The following is a 22,015-nucleotide window of genomic DNA, read 5'->3' as shown; positions in this document are numbered from 1 at the left end:
GCTGTTCAGTTCACTTACGTACTTACCTGTGATTCACAAACACATGAAGGTGTTGAAGGGAACATTCGGGAATCATCTTTCAAAACTGGACTTGACTGGTCTTGGCGGGCCCCTCACTATCTCAAGTGTCACTTCTATAAATACACACACAGACACACAGAGGCATATACACACGCTATACCGGGTTTATATTGTTAAACTCATAGACGTGTAAAGACACTCAGTGTATGAGTCCTTTGGCTTCAGAATACTGAGGAACTGAGTCACTTGGCATGGAGAGTTTCATGTATGAGTGGAAAAAGGAACTGAATAATTTGTACATCAATACGTACAGCTACGGACAAGTTTACAAGTTTAATCCTTCCAACTTAAAGCTGCATGCTGAGCATTTTGTCTTGCCAAGCACAGAACATGAATAACTCAAGATGTTCTGGAGAGCTGAGTGTGAACAAGAATAATGGAATATAGCTACAGAAAAAAAGCCATATAGTGTTTATTCCAGGGCAGCCTTGCTTGGGGGATCCATCTGGTCTTAAACCTCAAAATTAATTAAGTAAATACAGAGAGAGTTAAGTTCTTGAGGAATTTAATGTGCACGTTGCTCCATTTTTGTGAACAAGTCAAGGCCAAGCCACAGCACACAGAGCAACAGTCCAGCGGTAAGGGAGGCTGGGACAGCTTCCTGCTTGAATTAACATCAGCAGAGAGAGAGAAAAAGCATCATGGAAAGTTTGTGGTTTTCTCAGATGAGTCTCTTCCTGGTGACCGAGCATCAAAGTGGGAAGGGCGTAGAGAGTTTCTCCAACTTGTTTTTCTGAGAGATGATTAGACTACCCCGCCTGAGCCACACCCATACACTCACAGCACAATGACATCACTAGTGTTTGAGACCTACATTTCCATTTAGTATGCTATTTTACATTCTTTGAAAGACAATCCACAAGTGGTTCTGTGTGAGAATGTTTTTTTTTATGTTGACTTTGGTGACATATTTAGTGATAAGCACATCACCAGACAACTGCTCTTTGCTCCCCCAAACAAACAAGAATCCGCTGTTCCAGTAAGGACATAATAATGTCATTATGTTGGGTATTAAGTTTATTCATTACTTAAAGGTAGTCTTTTGTACTGTACCTACTGCGGAAAAAAAGTTTTAAGATTGTTGCATTTACAACATTTTACAAGTCACAAAAGTATTATCAAGGAAATTTACTTAACTTTTGCTGAACAGCAAACACTGTGGTCATGAATGACAATTATGGGATAGTGGTAAATGCTAAGACCTTGTGTAACAGTAGCACAAGTAGAGGAGAGTGATGAAGTCCTGACTCAGTCATGTGATTTATACCACATCATCTACTTAAAGCTGGCTAATGTTAGTTAAAATTTATAGAGCCATAAAGTCCTCACTCAATAGTGTCAGTTATGCAGCAATGTCTGCCTAAAGTTTGCTTATATTAGCTAAGATTAGCCACCAGAAGCTACTGGTTATTACAAGTACAGTCATGAAATCCTGATTCAGCAATGCCCTTTACACCACAACATCTACCTGAATTTTTTTAACATTAGCTAGCGTTAGCCACCATAAAGTCCTGATTCAGTAATGCCAATTATACTATAACATCTACCTGAAGTTTGTTAACATTAGCTAACAGTTTAGTTGGTGTTGCTTCAAGTATCAAAAGTAAAAGTATCCCCCCTCATTGTAGCTGGTCAAGGTGGAGCTAATTTTAACTACTACTGTAGTAAAAGCACCTCAAAACTGTACTTAACTACTTGAGTAAATGCTCTTAGTTTCCACCACTGGCACTGTTTAACTGATGGTTGAGGTATAATCATGTTGTGAACACTAACATGCTAAGTGGGTCAGGTAGTGAGAAATCCCAATTCTACTGTACAAAAGGACACACTTCACTGACACTGAATCTCTACTCAAATGATAAGCCGGATCTTGCCCAAAGAGACAGATAATTATCTGTGAATGTTAAGAGAATGTTAGTCAGAGCTGTGTGTGTGTGTGTGTGTTTATGTGTGTGCTGGGAACGGCGGGGACATTGTTTTGTCTTGCGTCTGGATGAATGCTGCCTATGTTGGTTTAGCTTTTGTATGACCTGCAGATGTTGGTGTCTTTGTGTCATGTACATATACACCGTGTGTGTTCACCACCGTGAAAGAAGAACGTGTTTGGAAAACTCTGCCCACACTAGCAAGCAGCCAAGGTCTTCATTCCCGACCTGACATTCTTTCCTCCGCTGTAGTTCACGTGCGGTTTCAAGATAAAAGCCTCCATTCATTAGTCTGAGGGCCCAACATAACGACAGGATACCCCACCCTTGTCTGGCAACAACCAGGGCCATATTTTACCCGGTGCTGGTGGCCCTCACATTAAAATCAACCAGTAGTACAGGATATTTTGTTTGTATCTGTTTCAGGTGCACTATGTCCACAACATTTCTTGGACTTTCAATATATCAAAAAGAGCAGGAAGGTTTGGGGTTTTCCAGGTTTAATTACTCGTCACAAGCTCGCTCTGTTGTTGCATGTACTTTCTTTTTCACTCTCTTTTATCCTATTTAACTTTTATCTCCCCTGCCGAGCTGACAAAACTCAACCACACACCCCCACACACTATCAGTAATGAGGCATTTGCCTGTCCGCAGTTGTGTGTGCGGTACAGATGTGTGCTGTCATGCTTGCTTGCAAATCTCCTGCTTGCTCGGCTGCTGCTGCTGCACTCCCAGGAGGAAAATCCTGCAGGAGCAATGGGGACAGAAGCTGCTACTACTGTGTGGTGTTTGTGAATCATCTCCACACACTGGTGCCAACTTGTGTCACCTGAACATATTAATATGTTTCACTCAAAATCTGTCCTTTGAGAAACGAACACTCAGCTGATCAAAATAATTGTGCAATTACTGTAGCTATATTTTGGCAAATATATCAATATTTGGAGCACACAGAATATACTGATAGAGAAGTGAATAATGCTCAAGGAGTGATTGAGAAGTTTGTGTGGCTTTTTTGAAACGAGGAGACAAATAGTGGAAAAGACTAAAAGAAAATAAAAATGAAATAATACCAGTATATGTTGACCAATAGATTTTCAAACATGGCCTGTGTCTTTAAAGCCCTAATTTACCCATTGCTCCAATGGTCACATATGGTCTCACATGGCACTCTCTTGAACATTACAGTGTACTGGGTCAGTGATAGTTTGCCTGGGCTAGAAGATATTTCACTCCACTGCTGTGAATATTAGAAGAGGAATGTCGGAGTAATGTGAAAAGTCACAGCTTACATGTGAAGAGCTCTAGATGAAGTTAACCAGATATGATTTGCGTTAAACCACAACATGTGCAAATGTAACACATGGGGTGTGTGTCAGTTTACATCAGTAAAATAGAAATGTCCGGGCCTCCTGTAACACACCGAAACTCTCCACTATTTCATAAAATAGCAAGGTGGTGCGTATCTGTGGGTGAAACTGTGACTCTGAATGTGTGTTGTGGAGAGGTGGGGGTTTACACATGTGTGAACTTGCCTGTGTACATGAGAAAACCTTTATTTAACATGACCAGGAAGTGAGTCAGTTTTTATGGCAGTGGTTATCAAGAGGCCAATCAAGGGTGAGGCGCTTTAATTTTGTACACAGGTGCACTAACGCCATACTGTTTTACAGGATTTGAGAAAATCCTATTCTAAAGAAACATTTATTCTTTTTCAGTGGTATCGAAAAAAACAAAAACTGAACCTTTACAATGAATAACCTTTTAAATTTTACATTTATCTTCCTTTATTAAAAAACTGTGCAGTGTATATCATAAACTCAATGTGTGTGAAGTAGAAATCAAAATTCACACTCTATGGCATCATGTCAGTTTACTGAAGAGACTCAAAATACTCACCAAGACAGTTGAATGGTCAGATATGTGACAGCAGGTCAATACTGGAGAATATTTAGGTTGGCAGCATGATTAAACCATTGTTTCACTGATAGTTATTGTGTGTGTTTTGGGCACACATGTATATACACACACGTCATTCTGCGTGCATTTCTGCACATCTTTAGGTCAGTGGTTGACCCAATCAGTGTGGTCCTGGTCTGTTTGATTGCATCATGATTGCAGCACTCAGCGGGTCATTGTGGCTCTGTCTGCAACAAACAAAGCACAGCAGCCTGTACTTTTCCACTGATTTTAATGAGCGCGACTGGCCTCCGAAAAGAAAGCAGATTTCCTGGCACAATGTTGCCTCCTCGGTGTTCAACAGCGTCACACAAGATGTGTGTTTTCAGCTGATCGAGACTCTTCCTGTTTCATATGTGAATAAACACCCACAGAGCTGCTCACCTGCGCACACAGACACACATACTGAGAAAGAAAGCAAGGAAGAACCAGACACTAAGATGATGTACTGAACTAAGGTAATGTAAACAGCTTTGCTCTCTCTTCCTGTCTCTGTCTCACACACATACACACCTGTTCCCTTGCCTGCCTACCGTGGCCTGACCTGAAACTAAGCAGCAATAAAATTATGCCTTTGAACTTACCATAAACAATCTATCAACCTGTGGGGCCCAAATGTTGTTAGGTCCAAATTGAGATATTGCAATGTATAACAGAAATAGTTTTGAAATGTTGCTTTCAAGTAAATTATTATATCTTTAGGCCTATCAACTCCTAATGAGGTAAATATTGGAATGATTGACCCACAGCTTTATTTAACATATCTCATTAACCTCAATACATTCTGATTGTGGATGCTTGTGAAAAATTGGAGAATTGCTGAAGGGAATATTTTCAAAGGGAAAGTGAGAACTTTCAAAACGAATACTGTCCAGTGAAAACTACGTATCTCTGAATTTGGATGTTCAAATAAACTGATGGCCGAAACATCTACTACTTCTTTAACTAAACAAACCCCACTGGATTCCTTAAAAAAATGTATTGGCACAAAGCTGAAAGCGGGGCTGTCTTTGTTAGCTCATGAACAGCTGATGTTAGGCTACTGTAGATTTTGAATTACTGAAGTCTACTTTGATTTTATACTCACTGCCCCTGAACTGGATAACTAAACAGAGTAATGTGTTTCCAGTTATTGCTTTTATTAGATACAACAGGAGACCTTAGAGAGCTGAGATGAAATGGGGGTGATGGGGATGGCATGAAACAAAGGTCCACAGCTGAGCATGTTAAACTCCTGGGCCACCAGGACGACCTGCTGGAATGTTTTTCTGCATGGAGAGCAGAGAGGAGGAAGGCTACTGCAACCAAGAACCCTTTCTTATATATGGAAAGTGAGTATAAAATCAAGATGGATCTATACTATTCAAACTGACTTTTTTCCCTTTAAATGGGACAAGTCAAACAGGAAATATAACAGAAAACATTAAAATTTGCATTAAAAAGACAGAAACAAGTTTATGTTTATTCCAGCTCCTGCACAGTAACAGTTAGCAGACCACTAGCCTACCAGATGACCCTCTAGGGCGAAATGACAATCAGAGATGTTCTGTTGCTCCTAAACCATCTTGAAATTGGACTTTTAGAAACAGCAAACTCAATGTAAGTGCATAGGCCTACAGAACACTACATTTTCTGCCATCACTTGGTAGGGGATGAAATTTTAATAGAATACAATAGGCTAAGGTAGCATAGTTTTGGTGCATCATATTACTAGTTGCTGCTGCAGGTGACAACTTCTTCAACCAAGATCGTGTGAGTTTTCCTTTGTTGTCGTTTGCTTTTGTTTCCTTGTCTCTTTCTTTTTTGTGTGTGTGTTCCACCGGCCGTATTTCCGACCGCCTTTGAACGCAGCAGCTTCATGCTGTGTATCTCTGTTTATTTTCAGAGCGGTGACGTGAACGCTGCACTCCTCCTATGTGTGGCTCGTCAGACGGTGGCAGGACCGGGATTGGTCAGCTGTTGTTGCTGTAGCAGCTTGTGTCGGCGCTGTGGGGAGGGAGGGGGCGCTATAAAAACCCGCTCCCCCACTCCGAGAGCTTCACTCTGGAGCGGAAAGCGAACAGGAGGGTTGGTCGACGTGGCACCAAGGGACCCACCCCCAACCCCCTGTATTTACCAACAACAGGCGTCTATTTCCCAGCACTGAACCGTCCTAGCACACGGACTCTCTCTGACAAAAAAAGTCCCTCTACCTCGACAAATAAATGCCAAGAGAAACAACACAAGCGCCACTAGATAAGGATCGCTGCTCAGAAGTGGAGAGAAAGACGAACAGTCGGACAAACACGTAGAGAAAAACAAGACGCGCGCACGGATCGTCGCCGTTGCCTTTTTTTTTTCTCAATGCATACTCTTTGTGCCCGGGGAACGATGAAACCAGAGATCAACGCCGCCGTCGGATTTCTGACGAGATTTCTGAGGGTAAAAGGACACGTAAACGATCGACAGGTCCAAACGTTCAGCCAAAGCTTACAGGACATTTTGTCAGGTAAGAAAACCAGAAAATTATATATTTGCTCTCACAAAACACCGCTCGTTATAAACTACTACTTCACACGTTAAGTTTAGGTTTTGTTTTAGGATTACATGCGTAAATTCGACCTCTTATTGGTTTGAGAACGAGGCAGAAGAAGCCTTTCTTTGTTCTCCCCAAGTATCACTATCAGCGGTACCGACGCGCAACACTGTTTGCGCACATCGGAGAGGGGGCAAAAACGACAAAGTATAAACACAGTGAGCGATCTAAGGCGATTCGTCGACGAATAAATTAATATAGTCGAATATTTTTGATAAAGAAGCAACAGCAGCTAGTTAATATTAAGTACTTTGTTTGGAAGAGGAAGAGGGGGGTGGAAAGAGATGCTTGGCACAAACAAGGAAGTGCGCCTCGGTCGATAAAGCTCTCAGAGCAGAGCACCTCCAGTGCTGAGGTCGAGGCTGCTCAATTACGTAATGCATTTGGCGAAATGGGTTAATAATGAACACGTCCGATGTCAGACCAAACTTTAGGACTATCATTAAACCGATAACAGTATTTTTAGTTTTTACACAATCCCCATAATTGAAAAATAAATAAAATTTTGCGACGTGTGTGTCAGTGGTAGATTAATGACCTTGTTACACACAATTTGGTATTTTTGAGTGGTTTACATTTTTAACTTGTAGTTAAGGCATGGGTCAATTTTTACTACATCTCCCATTCATTTAAATGTCAAACAACACATTCGCAATTAACAGTGACTGGAAATGAAATCACTTTTTTCTCGATTTTATTTTCCAGGAAATTGAGCCTACACGTCCTCTTCCTTTTACCTACAGTCTTAACTCGAGTGTTTTTTGTTTTTTTAGAGAACAGTGCTGCTCGGGGATTGTCTCGTTTCCTGCTGTAAACACATCCCAGTCTCAGGCCTCTAAAGCTGCCATACATCTGCCTCTCTCATATCCTGAGCACATTTAACCGCAGATGACCTACATTTCCTACATAAGCTCACTTATATAAGAAAGGAAACATGTACTTTGCAGATAATAGGTTTCCAGTAAAATATAAGATCCCTAGCATAAACAAAATATCTAACAATACTATGTTAAATGATGGTGGATATTGTTTTTTTGAGGAATTGGTTGAGACAAATCTTGAGCTAGGTTTCACAGACAATGCGAGAGCTCAATGTGTTGGTAAACAGACCAAAGTTGGAGTTGGCCGCGAGGCCTGCGCGTGGGGGGAGGGGGCGTTTTGCTGGGCGCATGTAGGAGGACAATACAGACGGTTTAGTCTGTGATGCGTGACGCTCAAATTTGACGGGAGTATTTCGACGCTGCTGCTGTGACGTCTTATAGTCTAATTAAAAGCAAAATACTTTCGACAAAGTCTCGGTTTGAGCACGAGGCGAACGTGTGGAAACAGAAGTGAGTGTGTGGTAGTGCCCCGTGGGGCTCGCGGCTGCTGCACGAGGCCAGCCAGAGCTCTTCATCACAGTCACTCACTACTGTGTCTGCGTGCTGGAAAGCAAGAGTGCCTAGCTTCTCCTGTTTGGTGCCGAGCGACGGGAAGTGGGGAAATGAGTCCCAGTGAGTGGCGTAATTGTAGTATGCAGGATTTCGATTCTTCCTCTCTATTGGCAGCAGCTTGATTTGATGCTCTGCCAGGAAATGGCTTCAAATGGAAAACACCCGACGACCCAGCCAAAACGTCTCTCTCTCTCAACGTATTTCTAGTGTAAGAGTTCAGCTACAATGAATAAACAACCAGGTTTCTTGAAACTCTGTTAAGCCACACTCATCTGCTTACTTCCCCCCTCCTCCTCCTCCTCCTCCTCCCACGTGGCCTCGTTTTTAAGAATAGGCCTTGCTGAGCTGATCCTTTCCCAGCTGCTCCAGGGTTTGTAGGTAGCAGCCTTTGTGGCTCAGTCCAGAGGCTGAAAGATCATCCAGCCCCTTGTGCTCTTTCGCGAGTGCCAGCCCCTCCATTAACTCAGCAGTATACAGCCTTCTGTGATAAGGCACAGGGGGAGGAAGGGAGGGGGTGTTTATTATCCTGTGGATGCATACAGGTGGCCTCCGGGCCCCAGCCTGAATGCTGGCCTACTTCACTTACCCTGTTTTTCACTGGCCACAATGAATTTAGCATAATTGGGATTTCAATATAGATGAGTCAGGGGCTAAAGTGTGGTGTCAGTAAATGAAGAAATCAGAGCAAACGCTAGATTTAAAGTTATCCTCGAAAATTGGGAAGCCTTAAAAATGCTAAAACTAAATTTGCAGGGAAAGAATGAGTTATATTTTACTTCCTCATACACCCAAAATCAGACAGTCAACACACAATTTTCCTCTCATCGTCTTAACCACTAAAATGCCTGCATCACTCTGAATCACTGGTTTCACTGCACCGAAAAGCTTCCACACAGACTAGAAAAATAGGATCCTTTCTCTTTAAGAGGTGGAGCCAGTTGTCCCAGATGGCTGGCCTGGACACTTTAGGTGTTTTTGTTCAGCCAGTCATGGGAGACTTTGTGACACTGACTAAGGCCAGAGGAGGGATTGTGCAATTCAATGACCCTCTTTTTGTCACGTAGGCCCAGCGAGCCGCCTGTTTATGGCTGCTTATCAGGCCTGTAACAGGTGGTGGTGTTTTCTTTCCTTTTTTTCTACTACGCACAACTACGCCTTGTACTTCAGTGTAACTAGTACATTTTGTTGAATTTTTCTTAATAAGCTCTAGGCTAAATCTGACATTTGTAAAACACCCACATGAACAGCCTGCTATTATAAAAGTAACATGAGGGATGCATTTACATAGTGACAACATTGAATGAGATTATAAAGTTTTTGCTTAGCAGAATTGTTTTTCTAAATAGCTCAAATGGTAGCAAGTTACAGTTCTTGCTTTTTGCATAATGTATTTAATTTTATTTTGACAAATCAGATCCTGTCTCGTTTTAAAACCACTTAAGTTGCCTCCTGGCAAAAATCAGTAGATGAGATTAATATCTACTGCTCTTAATCATTAAACCCTGTTCTTGTTTAACATTTGGAGACAACCCAAATGTACACAGTCAAACAGGCAGTAATGTTTTGAGATTAAATTTATCTTAACCTTTTTTTAGACAGATTTTAAATAGTTTAATAGATTTTAAAGAATAAAATAAAGATCTTTCACATATTAGACATTTCAAATACAGCCCCCCCATGATGTTCCCATCTTTACATTAACAGTTTTTACAGCCATAACATGTTTATTAAATCACATGGTTTTATCTAACAAAGTAGAGTCTGTCTCCTTTCTGTTACGACCTTTGTTCAACCTCACTTCACTGCAGATCTCACCCACACAGCCACAATTTACGTATGTAGTGTTTCTGTGTATAACAGCACAGCTACTCGGCACTTAGTAATTCTTTTCCATTTGGTCCCTCTTCTCTGGGCCTTCATCAGTGCATATGATGTGATTTTGCCACATTACATGTTATTAACAAGCGACCTGATGGTAATCACTCCAAAGCTAAACTTTCTTTCCACCCTCTTTGTCTCTCCTCTATCCCTGCAGAGCAATATAAGCACCACTGGTTCCCAGACAGGCCCTGCAAGGGTTCAGGTTACCGCTGCATCCGTATAAACCACAAGATGGACCCACTGGTGTGGCAGGCAGGCCAGCGCATTGGCATGACCATCCAGCAACTCTACCTGGTGCTGCCTAGTGAGCTCACGCTGTGGGTGGACCCCTTCGAGGTGTCCTACCGTATCGGCGAGGACGGCTCCATCTGCGTCCTGTATGAGTCACAGCCCTGCCCCCCAGGATTGCCGGCAACAGCCACCACCGGCTCCCCCTCAGGAAACAGCGGGCCGATGGGCCCCATGGTGGACAGTCACATCAGCTGTAAGGAGGAACTGATGGTGCTGGGCAGATCCAGTCCCTCCAAAGCCTACAACATGATGACTGTGTCCAGTTAAAGAGGCACACTGTCACCCCTGCCTACTTTTGTTCAGGGTCATGCCGTGGCTGGTCAGATCATATGACCAGATCAGGGTGAGCCTTTTTAAAGCTAAGAATATGAAATGAAATAGTGAAAGAAGAAAAAAGAGAAAAAAAAAACAGAGGATGTGGCCTATCGTCCAGGTGATGGAAACCTTGTAGGTTTGATATTTTTTACCCTCTCTCCCCCCCATTATCATCTGTTCTGTTTTGTCATTGGATCAGCTGGGCACTCCGTTTTTTAGGAGAGGCTTTGTGGAAAAGGAACTGTTGGGGCAGCTAAAACAACCAACCAACCCGGAACCCCCACAGAGAATGGCTCTGCACCCCCCCCCCGACTGTAAACAACATGGTGATCAGCTCCATTTCAGAAGGGGCTGTCACTGACTGTGCACTTTTCCTACTTGTTACTATGGGTACATGTTCAACACACCACCGCAAAACACCAAAACCTAAATTGTAAGGAATTTTTACCAGGAACTACTCCTTGAATTTAAAAAAATCCAGAGGTTATTTAATTTGCTGCTGTTCATTTTTGTTTCTTGGGTGGGGGGTTTGAGGTTTAGACTGAGTCTTTCGCCATCCAAGCTCAAGGTAAAGAAACACCCAATTAGAGCATCTCTATTTTCTATAAAACCCTCTTTTTGGACCACAGGGAATTAGTTTTCTTTATCTTGTAGCTGGAAAAAGGCTTTCGGTCTCAACTTCTCTTCCTCCCCCTCAACACACATCAACACTGAGCTTCAGCAAACCCTTATCTGAACCCCTTCTCGGCCTGTATGTAAGTGCAAGTGGAATGTGTTCTGACACCTGTTACCTATGGATACCAGTGTGTCCTGTTGCACTGTCACCCTCCCATCACCCATGTGTAGCTTTCCAGGGGAGGGCAGGGGATCCATCTCCTTCCCCCTCCCCTTAGTTAATGAATGTTGTTGAAATTCACAATCAAGTTCCTGTGTTGTTCATTTTGCCCCCTTTTCCTTCCACCACTTTGTCATCTCCCACATCACCAAAATTCAAAGTGTAGCAAAGGGGGTCCTATTTTACCCAAATTTTGGTCATGTGGCCCTGTTATAATTTACATTGAATGCACTTTGACGTTAGATTGTGTGGGATGTGTACTTTTTTTTTATTTCTTAGAGAAAATCGCCTGCATTCCATCCTTTCGAATGTCATCTTTTCACACCGTTTTATTGCCCTCCTCATTTTAGCCGTTTGTTCATACTGTAGCTCCCACGTTGGGATAGACTAATGTCTATTAAATTGGGAGTGCAACTCTGGATTTCAAAACCCTTTTTTTGTTTTGTTTTTTTAACACTGTATTTGTGAACATTTCAGAGCTGTTGATTTTAGGTGGAGAGTATTTTTGGTGGTATGTTAGAAACATTCTGTCATCCGTTCATATGGCACTGTTCGCTCTGGCAGGATGCAGAGCTAAGCTTTTTTTCCCCCCCAGACACACAGATGGTGATTTGTGTTGCTGATAGGAAAACAAAGTTAGTCTGAAAGGTCTGGACTAAGTGATGACTGTGTGAGACTTTGGCCAAAAGGAGGTCTGGAGCACTGACTGTTCAGAGATTAATTTTAACTTGACTTAAAAACACCAGGCCTTGTCAGTCTTATATTTTCATTTGCATTAGCTATTTCCAAGGTCTTGTAAAAGGGAGAGCATTGCCTTATGGAGACCTCTTTGTCATGAATTTTGAGCCATTTGTGATTTTTAAACTAAAATCAGGCTAATGTGAACCAGCCTGGTTAACTGTGCTGCCTGGACCCTTGCTGGAGGTGTCCCCTTTCCAGCATGGCAGCTTCAAATCCCCCACCTCGCCCCTCCTGGTGTGGGGGTTAGAGTGCCTAAAGTGCTACATATCACCCCTCAGCTCAGACCTCCTGTTCAGCCAAAAGCAAGCCAGCATGCTGCTAGCTGACCCCCTGTGGATGCAGGTAGACTTAATGTGACACATATCATCATCCATCACCGTGGGGAGCTGGGTAAGGAAGGCAGGGACAGGGGAGCTGGTGTGAGAGAGGGGGGGCCAGGGCCGGACTCTTTTTGTCCAGGGCAGCTAAAATCCCTCCAGCCCCCCCTCTGGACTTATTCAACATCCCCCACCCTGACCAGAAGCCCTCGATACTCCCTCAGCAGTGATGGATACAAAACCAGCACACGCGCTTTGCGTGCTCAAGCTGCACTAGGGGGGCTAGTGAGAGACGAGGAAACATGGATCAAAGATGAAGAATTGAGGGTACTAGGCCATTGTTTCTGTTTTCATCTCACTGGATTGCGCTGCACTTGATTACTGAGTTTGAGTAGCGACTTTGTTTACATGCATATGAAAGGATGTGATGGCTGTCTGACGTACCCCCCCCCCAATCCTGGTTCTGGGGCTGAAAGGTTAACAGCAAGCTGGAACAGATGCTGGGCCAGCTTCGGTTGTTGCTCGGGCCTTCCCGCTGGCCAAATCTGTCACGGCAGGCTGGTTCACTGCTCATCACCAGACCTATGGGTGTTTAAGCTCTCCTAAGCCTGAGAGGATCATGGGTAATAGAGCTATAGCCTTTGACGCACTGCAACCCCTAACCCCCCCGCTCTCTGCTGATGCTCCCTTCGTGAATTCTGTGAACAGCAGTGATCCCATGTTGGCCAGATAGAGAGGAGCTCGCTGGGATGGGAGCCCAGAGTTTTGGTTTCTGTGGTGGACACCAGTTTTAAAATCACGCTGCTCCATTAAAGCTTTTTTTTTTGTGTGTGTGTCATGTGACAAGATGTTACGAGATTGGTCTATATTTCGGGCGCGAGATGATCGTCTTGTCTCACTTTTCTCTAGATGTATTTTATGGTCACACTGGTAGACTTTCTCATCTTTCCACTCTGACATCCCCATTTTCTCCTCTTCATCCTCTTAAGAGGATTTTTAGTCTGGTTATCTAACACACTTTTAATAGACCTTGTTTTTAGAGCTATAAAAATCCAAAAAATGAAACCCAAATCCCCTTCGATACCTTCTCAACTGTACCACCACCCAAAATGGTTTAAGTCCTCAGTAATATTGATTTATTTAAATGGAATCCATTCAGCTTGTGCACACATAGGTTACAGATTTGTTGTGTGAGTGCTTTGAGTCTGGGTCAGAGGTAAAATAGCACATAAAATGCACTAAATATGTCAAGTTGAAGTTGTGTGACATTTTTTTGAGACGCGAGGAGTCTCTCCTGGAATGTATTGCCAAACTCAGGCCTCAGACATTCAATAAATACCCTTGTGGAAAAGTTGTGCATGTTAAGACATGAAACAGGAAGGGAACAGCAGTTTTGTTGTTGTTGTTGTCGTCAAAATTGTCATTGATTAGTTGAATTATTGCCACTTTCACATTTGAGGTGTTTTACATATTGTAGAATGTATTGTAACTGTACAACAAATGGTAGAGTACATAACATTACACATGGGAAGTGCCAATAATTGCTATCCTGAGGTGTTTTTAGATGTATTCCTTTTTGTATTTCATCTTTTAACATGGATAACTCTTTTCGTAAGTTAAGCCATTTGTGATGGGAGTGTTGGCAAGGACCAAAGTTGTTTTGGTAAAAAATATTAGTTTCCATGATCTGTAAGTGTAGACGTATCCTTTGTTTTTGTTTTTTTTTCTCTTTTTTCTTTTCAGTTTTTTTCCCCTTTTTTTTCTATTTACCTACAAAACCAGAAAATAGACAAAAAAATCTGAGCTTACCCAAGAAGAAAAGCTGTCTATCTTGTGATCTCATGTTAGTACACCTTTATCGTGTTCAGTTTCTTTTCCTTGGGTATGTTGTGATGAACTGCTGTAAATTTGTACAGTTCATGTAAATTGATTGTGCGGAAGTTGTACAGATTTCTATATTTTGGAAGAAAAGTTTCGTTTTTTTTTTCTCTGTAATAAAAGATTTCCTATCTTGGCATCATATCCCCTGTGAGCTGTGTCATTATTTATTCAGTATTGTTAAATGATGACTTTACAATTATAAACCAAAGGCACGCATTAATTATAGTAGAGTGGTTTACCTGAAGGAAGATCTTAGACTGTATTGTACATTAAGAGCTGCACAAACTTAAATGCTGATGTTGTGGCCTCAGTGGGGCCCAGATTGGAATTTGACCTCAGTGTTTGAGGACGGAGTGGTCCATCTGTGCCAAAAGGACTGGAGAGGAGATCAAGTCAGCAATCCTCCTGCCTCACTAACATTTATCTGTGTCTTGGGACAGTAAACTTCAGTTTGTGTATAATGAGATTTTAGGTCACATATTCTATAAGCACAACCTACTACACAACAGACACTGGCACCGTTTGATAAAGGAATGGGCCTCAAATGCTGCCATAATTTGTTTAAACTGTTGTGGAACAAAAAACATGCAAACTTAGGAAAATCTGCTTCACTGATAGACTGGATGACTGTCAGTAATGTTGATGTAGCTCTGTATTTTGGGAGTGACTGGAACGTTTCATAAGCCCTTTGCTGCTTTTTCCCCATAAAAGGACTGTTGCCTGCCCTGATCAGCAAATCCAATCACTTCACATCCAAATGCACGTGATGTTTTTGGACATTTGGAATAAAACTCGGCGTTCCATTCTCTGTTCGAATGTAACTGCCAGTGCATCCACCTCTTAAATGATAGGATGCGACAGATGGCACCATTAGCAAGGATTCTCTCAAAAAGAAACTTGGAAAAGAAGTTGAAACTCTGCCAGGGCACTGATATGCACAATACCGCTGCACCCGAACCAGCTGACTCTGCAAAACCTAGAGTTTGGATTAAGACTGCAATCCTTTGCAGCACTCTGAATCCCCCAGGCTGCTTAGCAGCAGGCGGAAAAAGAAAAACATTTTGCTCGTTTTGACAGACAAAGGAGGGAACGAGAAGAGCTGGTTTAGCAGGAGCCAAGGGCGTGGGGGCACAGGGCACCTAGAGGGAAGGTGACTGGGCTTGTGTTTAAGTCGGGCTTTAACTCTCCAAAAACTGGCCTCAGCAACTGGGGAGTGTGGGTATTGTAGTTTGAAATTATTGGAGTCTGTCAGCATGAAAAAAATGAGAGATTCTTTCATATTTAAGCCTGTATTATTATTTGCCACAGGCAGTTTTGTCTTACACATTCTCTGTTCTGCTTACTGCAAAATTTCCCTGTTCGGCCTCTGTGGAAGCAGGTCAGAGATTCCCAGGGTTTGTCTGACTATATGGCCCAGTGTGGTTTCTTTTGTATGAAAATATCATCTGTAGGGCAAAGTGAATAAAGAACCATCCAACAGTAACACAAAGCACAAGTGATCCAGATTTAACAGGATTTTGCAATCCCTCCCTCCCCGGACAGGGTTTTGCAATGACTCATTTGAGCAAGATGTTTTGACAAGTTTTTCATCTGTGAAAAAAAAGAAGTGGATTGCAGTGTGTGTGCTTGTGCAGAAACCTATCATTTTGATATTATAAATATTTTAATGCAGTTGGAACATGTGAGGGGATTTGAAATATGCCCAAAAATGTTCTTTTTTTAAAGGCTCAATTCATTTTAAAATTTCCTTAAGGCAGCCAAATTATGGAAATGAACGTTATTATAATTTTATTTAGATTAAGAGATATAAAACATCAGCATAAATATATTTTGACTATACTAAATCAATCGCTATTCACGTTTGTAAAATTCTATTGCAACATATGTCAGAGAATCATCAAACTGTCATCTAAGAATTGCATTGGAGTTTCAGCTTGGCACTGATGAAACAGCAGTGTAATATTTTCTGCCCTCCCCTCCCACTCACATAGCAACAGAGGTCACCCTGTAGAGATGGTGTGATTAGGTAGAAAGTTCTGGAAGGTGTGGCTGATTACCACAAAAAGATAAGGAGACTACTTAGTGAGATTATTGTAGTCTGATGCTATGTTACAGTCAGGCCAGGTTAGTTTTTGTAAAGTTATTGACCTTAACATTGACTGGATTTCAGCATTTTCTATTCACATTTTTTGACAAAACATTAACATGTCAGCTCTGTACTCTGCCTTGTACCAAAGTTCAGTCCTCTGAGTCTGTGGCAACATTTATGTACACTGAGTCTGAACGTTGTGTACATGCAATATGTTGCTGTCTGAGAACAAAGGCATGGTGAGTGACAGTGTGAGCTTGTGTGTCTGCTAACAGGGGGAGGCAGACATCTGGGACCCGCTTTATTGCCAGCAAGATGACAGGGTAGCCCTCCTGCAGAGTGTGTGTGTGTGTGTGTGTGTGTTTATGCTCCTCTGCTTAAAGGACAAAAGCTATGCCGCAGCTGCATAAGTCACACAGCCGCTTTTGCGAATGTGCCTCACACTGTGGGCTTTGTGTGTATTTGGTGTACTTCACTACTTCTCAAAGTCAGGTGCAGGGGTGAAGAGGGTTGCCAGGCATCCCCAGCATGAAGAAAACTAGTTTGATTTCCCTATTTTTATAATAAACTATCGCCATTAGTAAATGCAGAAACAAAAAAATCAACAACAGGAATCTTCCCCTGTAAGTATCTGGTACAAACTCTTATCAAACTTTTTATGATCTGCACAAGTGAAAACCACAGCTGTGCAGTGCTTCAGTGTATTTCTCCATTTGGTTTCCACTTTATTAGTATCCCCGTGCTCCAAGAGAGTATGTGAGTCATTCAGAAGCCAAGGACAAGTTGATTCCTCTTTGAAACAGATCCCTGCCCTGCCTGTGTGGGTCTCCAGGGTATGGAGGCCATACCAGCTAACTCTCTCCTTCCCCTCAGGGCACTATTCATCCTCAGCGGTGACATCTGCTTTGCCCCTGCTGCACACACCCTTCCCACCAGCATCCATACAGGAACAATGAACGAAATAGGAGACAGTGGGGACAAAGACCTCCAGCTTGGGCCGGCCGTGTCACTAATGCTGGGTGGATTGTCTGAGGGAGGGGTCTTTATGGAAGAGGTTACTATAGTGTGAGAGCTGAACAGTGGAAAGCCTGCTTTTGTTCTGCTGTCAAATAGTGACTTTACTTTCTTCCTGGACTCTTACCAAAGCGGTTACATATTTGTCTATAAAGTAATACAACTACTGGCAGTTTTAAATTAATGATTGTTTCCTTAATTTCTCTCAACGTTTTGTTTAGAGAAAACTACTATATATACACTATTTATCTAACTCTTTTTATGAGACAGGAGTCGATGGTAAAAATACGTCTTTTGAATAAACTGTGTGAACTTACTGTCCCGTTAGCGAGTGGGACAACAAGCTTCCTAACTAACAGTTAGCAAACTGACAGGTAGCAACCTAGGTTGGAGAGCTTTATTCCCCCTTCAATAAGTCTTTATTTAATGAAATGATGTACAATTCTGAGAAGTAAGTAAGAGGAAAAAGGCTTGAGAAGGGTCCAACTGCAGTCCTCCCTCCTAAGGCCCCTAGTTCTGTGAGCCAATGGGGGTTGAGCATGACCTCCCTCCTGAGGTTTGAGCATGAGTAATAGAGTTCAGTTATATGAAGTAGGCCAAGTAAACTTTCACTCATTTCACCTTAGCAGTCCACCAAAATCTGTTTCTGAAAAAAATTGAGGCAAGAAATAAGCAATCTAGTTGCTGAATCTTCACTCATATTACATCTACAAGGCCTAATTTAAAAGTTTGTTCCGCCTTTCGTAAGGCAAGGGCAGTACATAGCTTACTTCTATAATTTCTATAGAGGTTAGTGAGTTAGGCTCAAATTAACTTGCAGTTTACTGCATACTGCATGTGGTAGCTCATTAGCCGCCAGTGACTAGCTTTCCAATAAATGCTGCTCTAATAAACTTACAACATCTGCAACTAACTATATAACTAAAATGCCTTACGGTTTTCTTTCTCGCTTTCCTGATCATTATTATTATTATTATTATTATTATTATTATTATTATTATTATCATAGGCCTATAGTGTTAGATATCTTGCAAGTTAGTATGGCCGTGGTCATTTAGTTATGCTATAACGTTAACTGGTCAGAGGGGCCTGAGGAGAGAGGTCTGAGGTGCTGCAGTTGGACCATTTTGAGAGGCTTGGAGACCAGTTGTGACTGACTATTATTTTTGGCTAGCATCTTGCCAGCTACAGTAGATCACCAACTAGCCGTGCGAGTAGCCCTTATGTCCCCAAGCCTCTAGCACATGCCACTGTGCTTTCTGGTGTGACAGCAGGGCCTTTACTCAGGAAGTAATATGATTTATGTTTCTGGTTTGATTGGGAAAAGAATTGGGTAGTTATGGTGACCAGTGAGAGCCACCATGACTGACAGACAAACAAATAAGCCCCACCAGCAGAAACAAACACTATCAACAGAAAAATTAAGTTTAAAGGTGTTGAACGACGGGACTACTGTCATGTGATCTCTGGAGTGGAAGATGCTGCTTTTTAATCAAATTGCCTCTCTGAATGGTGTGTTTATAATGCATGGAAAATATGTGCTGTAATGAATGTTTTACAGCAGCAGCAGCTTATGGATGGCAAGACATCTGTCACTACTGTATATTTTTCTATAAGCTAACCAGTCATGTATAGTACGTCTTGTATGTGGAGTTAAGATATCTTTTTATGGCAACTGAGAGAAAGAGGTGAAGTAAGAGCGCGTGATTTGATCTGTATCTCTTCATAGTCTATCTGCAACCCTTTACTTCCTCATGCTCTCTCTACTTTCGTTAAGCAAAAATAGATTATCTCATTACTCACCCTCTTTATCTCCCTCTCTGATTATGTCCTCTCTTTTCCCCCAGATTCTTCTCATATCACTTCTTCACCCCCCTCCATGCCCTCCTTCATACCCTCTCCACCACCTCGCCCTCTGTCTATCTTTATCCCTCCTTCTCCAAGCTGCCAGTGTCACCTTTCAGCTCCCACAGCAGAGGAATTCATTCCAAAGTCTGGCACCAGGCCTTATTGGGGTAAGGTGAGGGGTCTCAGTGGGAATCATGTGATAGAGTGTGCCTTTGTGTGCATAGCTTATGTTAGTTTATTTGAGTGAGGAAGAAAGAAAAAATAAATGAGAGGAAAAACAGCTATAGATTTGCAAAGCTGGAGGAGTGGTTTTGGGCATCGTTCATTTCCTGCATAGTCAGCGATAGGTGACTGATTGTTGGAGCAGTTCCAAGACTTGGATGGGTCTTGGTGAATCATCAGTACAAAAGATAACCATCGGCTATGGAAAATACTCAAAGATCCAAATCTGTGTACAAAAAAACTTAGAATGAGAAGTCACAATGGCTCCCAATGAGTATTTCAGTAAGATTGCATACATAACTAATGGTGAGTAGGCAGCGGAACAAGCAGTAAACATAACTGACATATTATTACCACATAAAGTTGTTGTGGCTTTTTTCGCTAAAAATAGCTGCAGTTGGAAACGAGATTAAAGAGAACGGTGACAGTGAACCAAAACAGTAAAGTTGCGGGCCATATAACTAAAATAATTTGCTGAAAGATGCTAAAACGCGATCATTTTCTGTGGGTTCATCACTACGACAGACCCCTTTTAAAAGTATTGATTAATGCAGCTTTAAATGATCCAAGAGACTTGCATGTTTCTATGTAGATCAACATTAAGAATACCATTTAATAAAAGGGGAATTTATAGTGGTACAAAGTACATCTGGAACCGGCAGCTCCTCCCACTTCGCAACTCTTTTAGAGAAACAAATTGAAACTGTGTTTATGTTTGTCTGTTCCACGTTATGTTTCTAGCCAGCAGCAGTGATACCAACAAGCTCTGCGTCCTAATGATAAGCTAACAGGCTAACCACCGCTGATGTCTTCATCTGTTTGTATTCTCCCACATATGGTTATCTGAAAGTCGGCGGTCAGACATGGAGGCAACATATTCCTGTGGTCAGCCTCTCCCAACCAGTAGGCAACGCTCTCAACCACTCAGAGGGAGAGAAAGAGAGAAAAAAACAGCCACCTAAATATAGCCTAGCCTTGGGGCTCAGCAAGAGGCCCTCTGCAGGAGGTCTGGCCACACACACAGAGGTGCAAGTATGTATACATGGACGCACAAACGCATACGTTCAAACACACATATACACAAACAGATTTGTTTAGTTTGAACCCTCTGTATAAAAAGGACAGAGGCACACACAATCAATCACATGCTCTTTAAAATGTGTAGACAGTTCATTCAAACACACAGGCTTGGATTGATGGTCACTTGCATCAGTGGCCATTGGCTTTCTTCTGACGAGGAGGAAATCCCCCAGTGAGAGGCGTTAGGACAGCAGCCATTTCGCAAACACCAAAACACAAGGTTCATATCCTTCTTCTTCAAGCTGCTGTTGCATTACAGAGTGTGGATCCATTTTTGAAGACTGTAATTCTGATGCAGATGATCAGGATTTCAGCTTAATCACTTGAAAATTATTTCTGAGCTCTGCAGCAGTAGAAAAACAAAAAGCCGTTTTACGTCTTTTACCCTAAAGCACGTGTTCATTTAAAGGCCCCTGCTGCTTGTAAACACGAAGCAGCCTGCTAACCGCCAACCACATGATCAGCCTGCTGTGCCTGACTTGCTCCACTGTACAGTTGGTGGAGATGTTGGCTTGGTTTCTGGTGGTTTGGTTTAGTTTTCTGAGAAACTGACAGGAAAAAGACAAGAGAACAGAGTGCCTCAGCTGTTTCCTGTTTATGTTGATGGGAAGATGTAATTTGCTAGCAAAAGGCAACACAGAGAGATGGAGAGATACAGTAAGGAAATTATGGATGATATAGCGAAGGGAATTGGGAGAGATAAGATCAGGAATTATAGATTAGACACAGAAATAAATTGGGAGATGGAGAAACCAAGGGGAAATGTGGAGCACAAGAGGGATAAAAATAGGGTGCGAATAAGAGAAAGAGTGTGTGAAAGAGAGAAGAATTATTCAAAAAAGAGAAAGAGTTTGATTACGAACTGAGGGGAAATGTACTGAGTGTGCAAGAAAGAAAACAGCTGACAGGAAGATCTGTGCCTCTTCTTCTCCACCACTATGAACACAGCTGTGTGAGAACACAGCACACACACACACACACTTTGTCAAACGGTTTCAAAACACCCACATTCAAGACGTAACAGTCGTCAGCATCCACGTGTTAGTGCAAACACACAGGCATATAATGTACAAAACACACTGTGCCTGTGTGAAAAGGGGAAGGCAACTTAATTACCGCAAATCTACTTAAACATGCACAAAGGCACGCACACATTTGGATAACCACACACTTGGCCTTGCAGCTCTACCACAACAACAAGATAATAAAAAAAAACCTTTGGAGCTTATGTCGAGACCTATAGTCAAAACACTCGTAACTATAAGCATGTAATTTCCAATTAACAACACACTTAAGAACATATTCACACACTGATAACATGCTATCAATTATTTAATCTTCAAGGCATGGGACTTAATATAGTTACCAGAAATGATGACAGTAACAACTAAACATCCCAAACTTATTTGTTTATTCCACACATTACAGAGTTTAACTAGTACACACTGAGTTGGTTTGTGTCTCTGGGTGATATTCTCACTCCTGTGGCAGGGAGATATGGATGATAAAGCGGCAAAACATTTAACGT

General features: G+C 42.0%; 1 protein-coding gene across 2 annotated transcripts; it reads left to right on the top strand.

Moving 5' to 3' along the window:
- Nucleotides 1-4,368: 4,368 nt before the first annotated feature.
- btg1 (B-cell translocation gene 1, anti-proliferative) lies at nucleotides 4,369-20,350 on the top strand. Of its 2 annotated transcripts, XR_006376788.1 has the most exons (4): nucleotides 5,996-6,453; nucleotides 10,009-10,488; nucleotides 19,185-19,352; nucleotides 20,258-20,350. XR_006376788.1 is itself a non-coding variant. In XM_044185751.1 (3 exons), exons 2-3 carry the CDS (start codon nucleotides 6,309-6,311, stop codon nucleotides 10,410-10,412), a joined length of 549 nt encoding a protein of 182 aa, XP_044041686.1. In that variant the 5' UTR covers nucleotides 4,369-4,423; nucleotides 5,851-6,308; the 3' UTR covers nucleotides 10,413-14,375. The 2 variants fall into 2 exon arrangements, 1 of the variants encoding a protein (XP_044041686.1); XM_044185751.1 differs by lacking the exons at nucleotides 19,185-19,352; nucleotides 20,258-20,350 and adding an exon at nucleotides 4,369-4,423 and having other exon boundaries at nucleotides 5,851-6,453; nucleotides 10,009-14,375.
- The last annotated feature ends 1,665 nt before the right edge of the window (nucleotides 20,351-22,015 follow it).

This window comes from Siniperca chuatsi, linkage group LG23 (assembly GCF_020085105.1).
Source record: "Siniperca chuatsi isolate FFG_IHB_CAS linkage group LG23, ASM2008510v1, whole genome shotgun sequence".
In the NCBI taxonomy this organism is placed as follows: domain Eukaryota; kingdom Metazoa; phylum Chordata; class Actinopteri; order Centrarchiformes; family Sinipercidae; genus Siniperca; species Siniperca chuatsi.
Note: the sequence above shows the minus strand (reverse complement) of the source record. Positions and strands in the feature narration are given on the sequence as shown.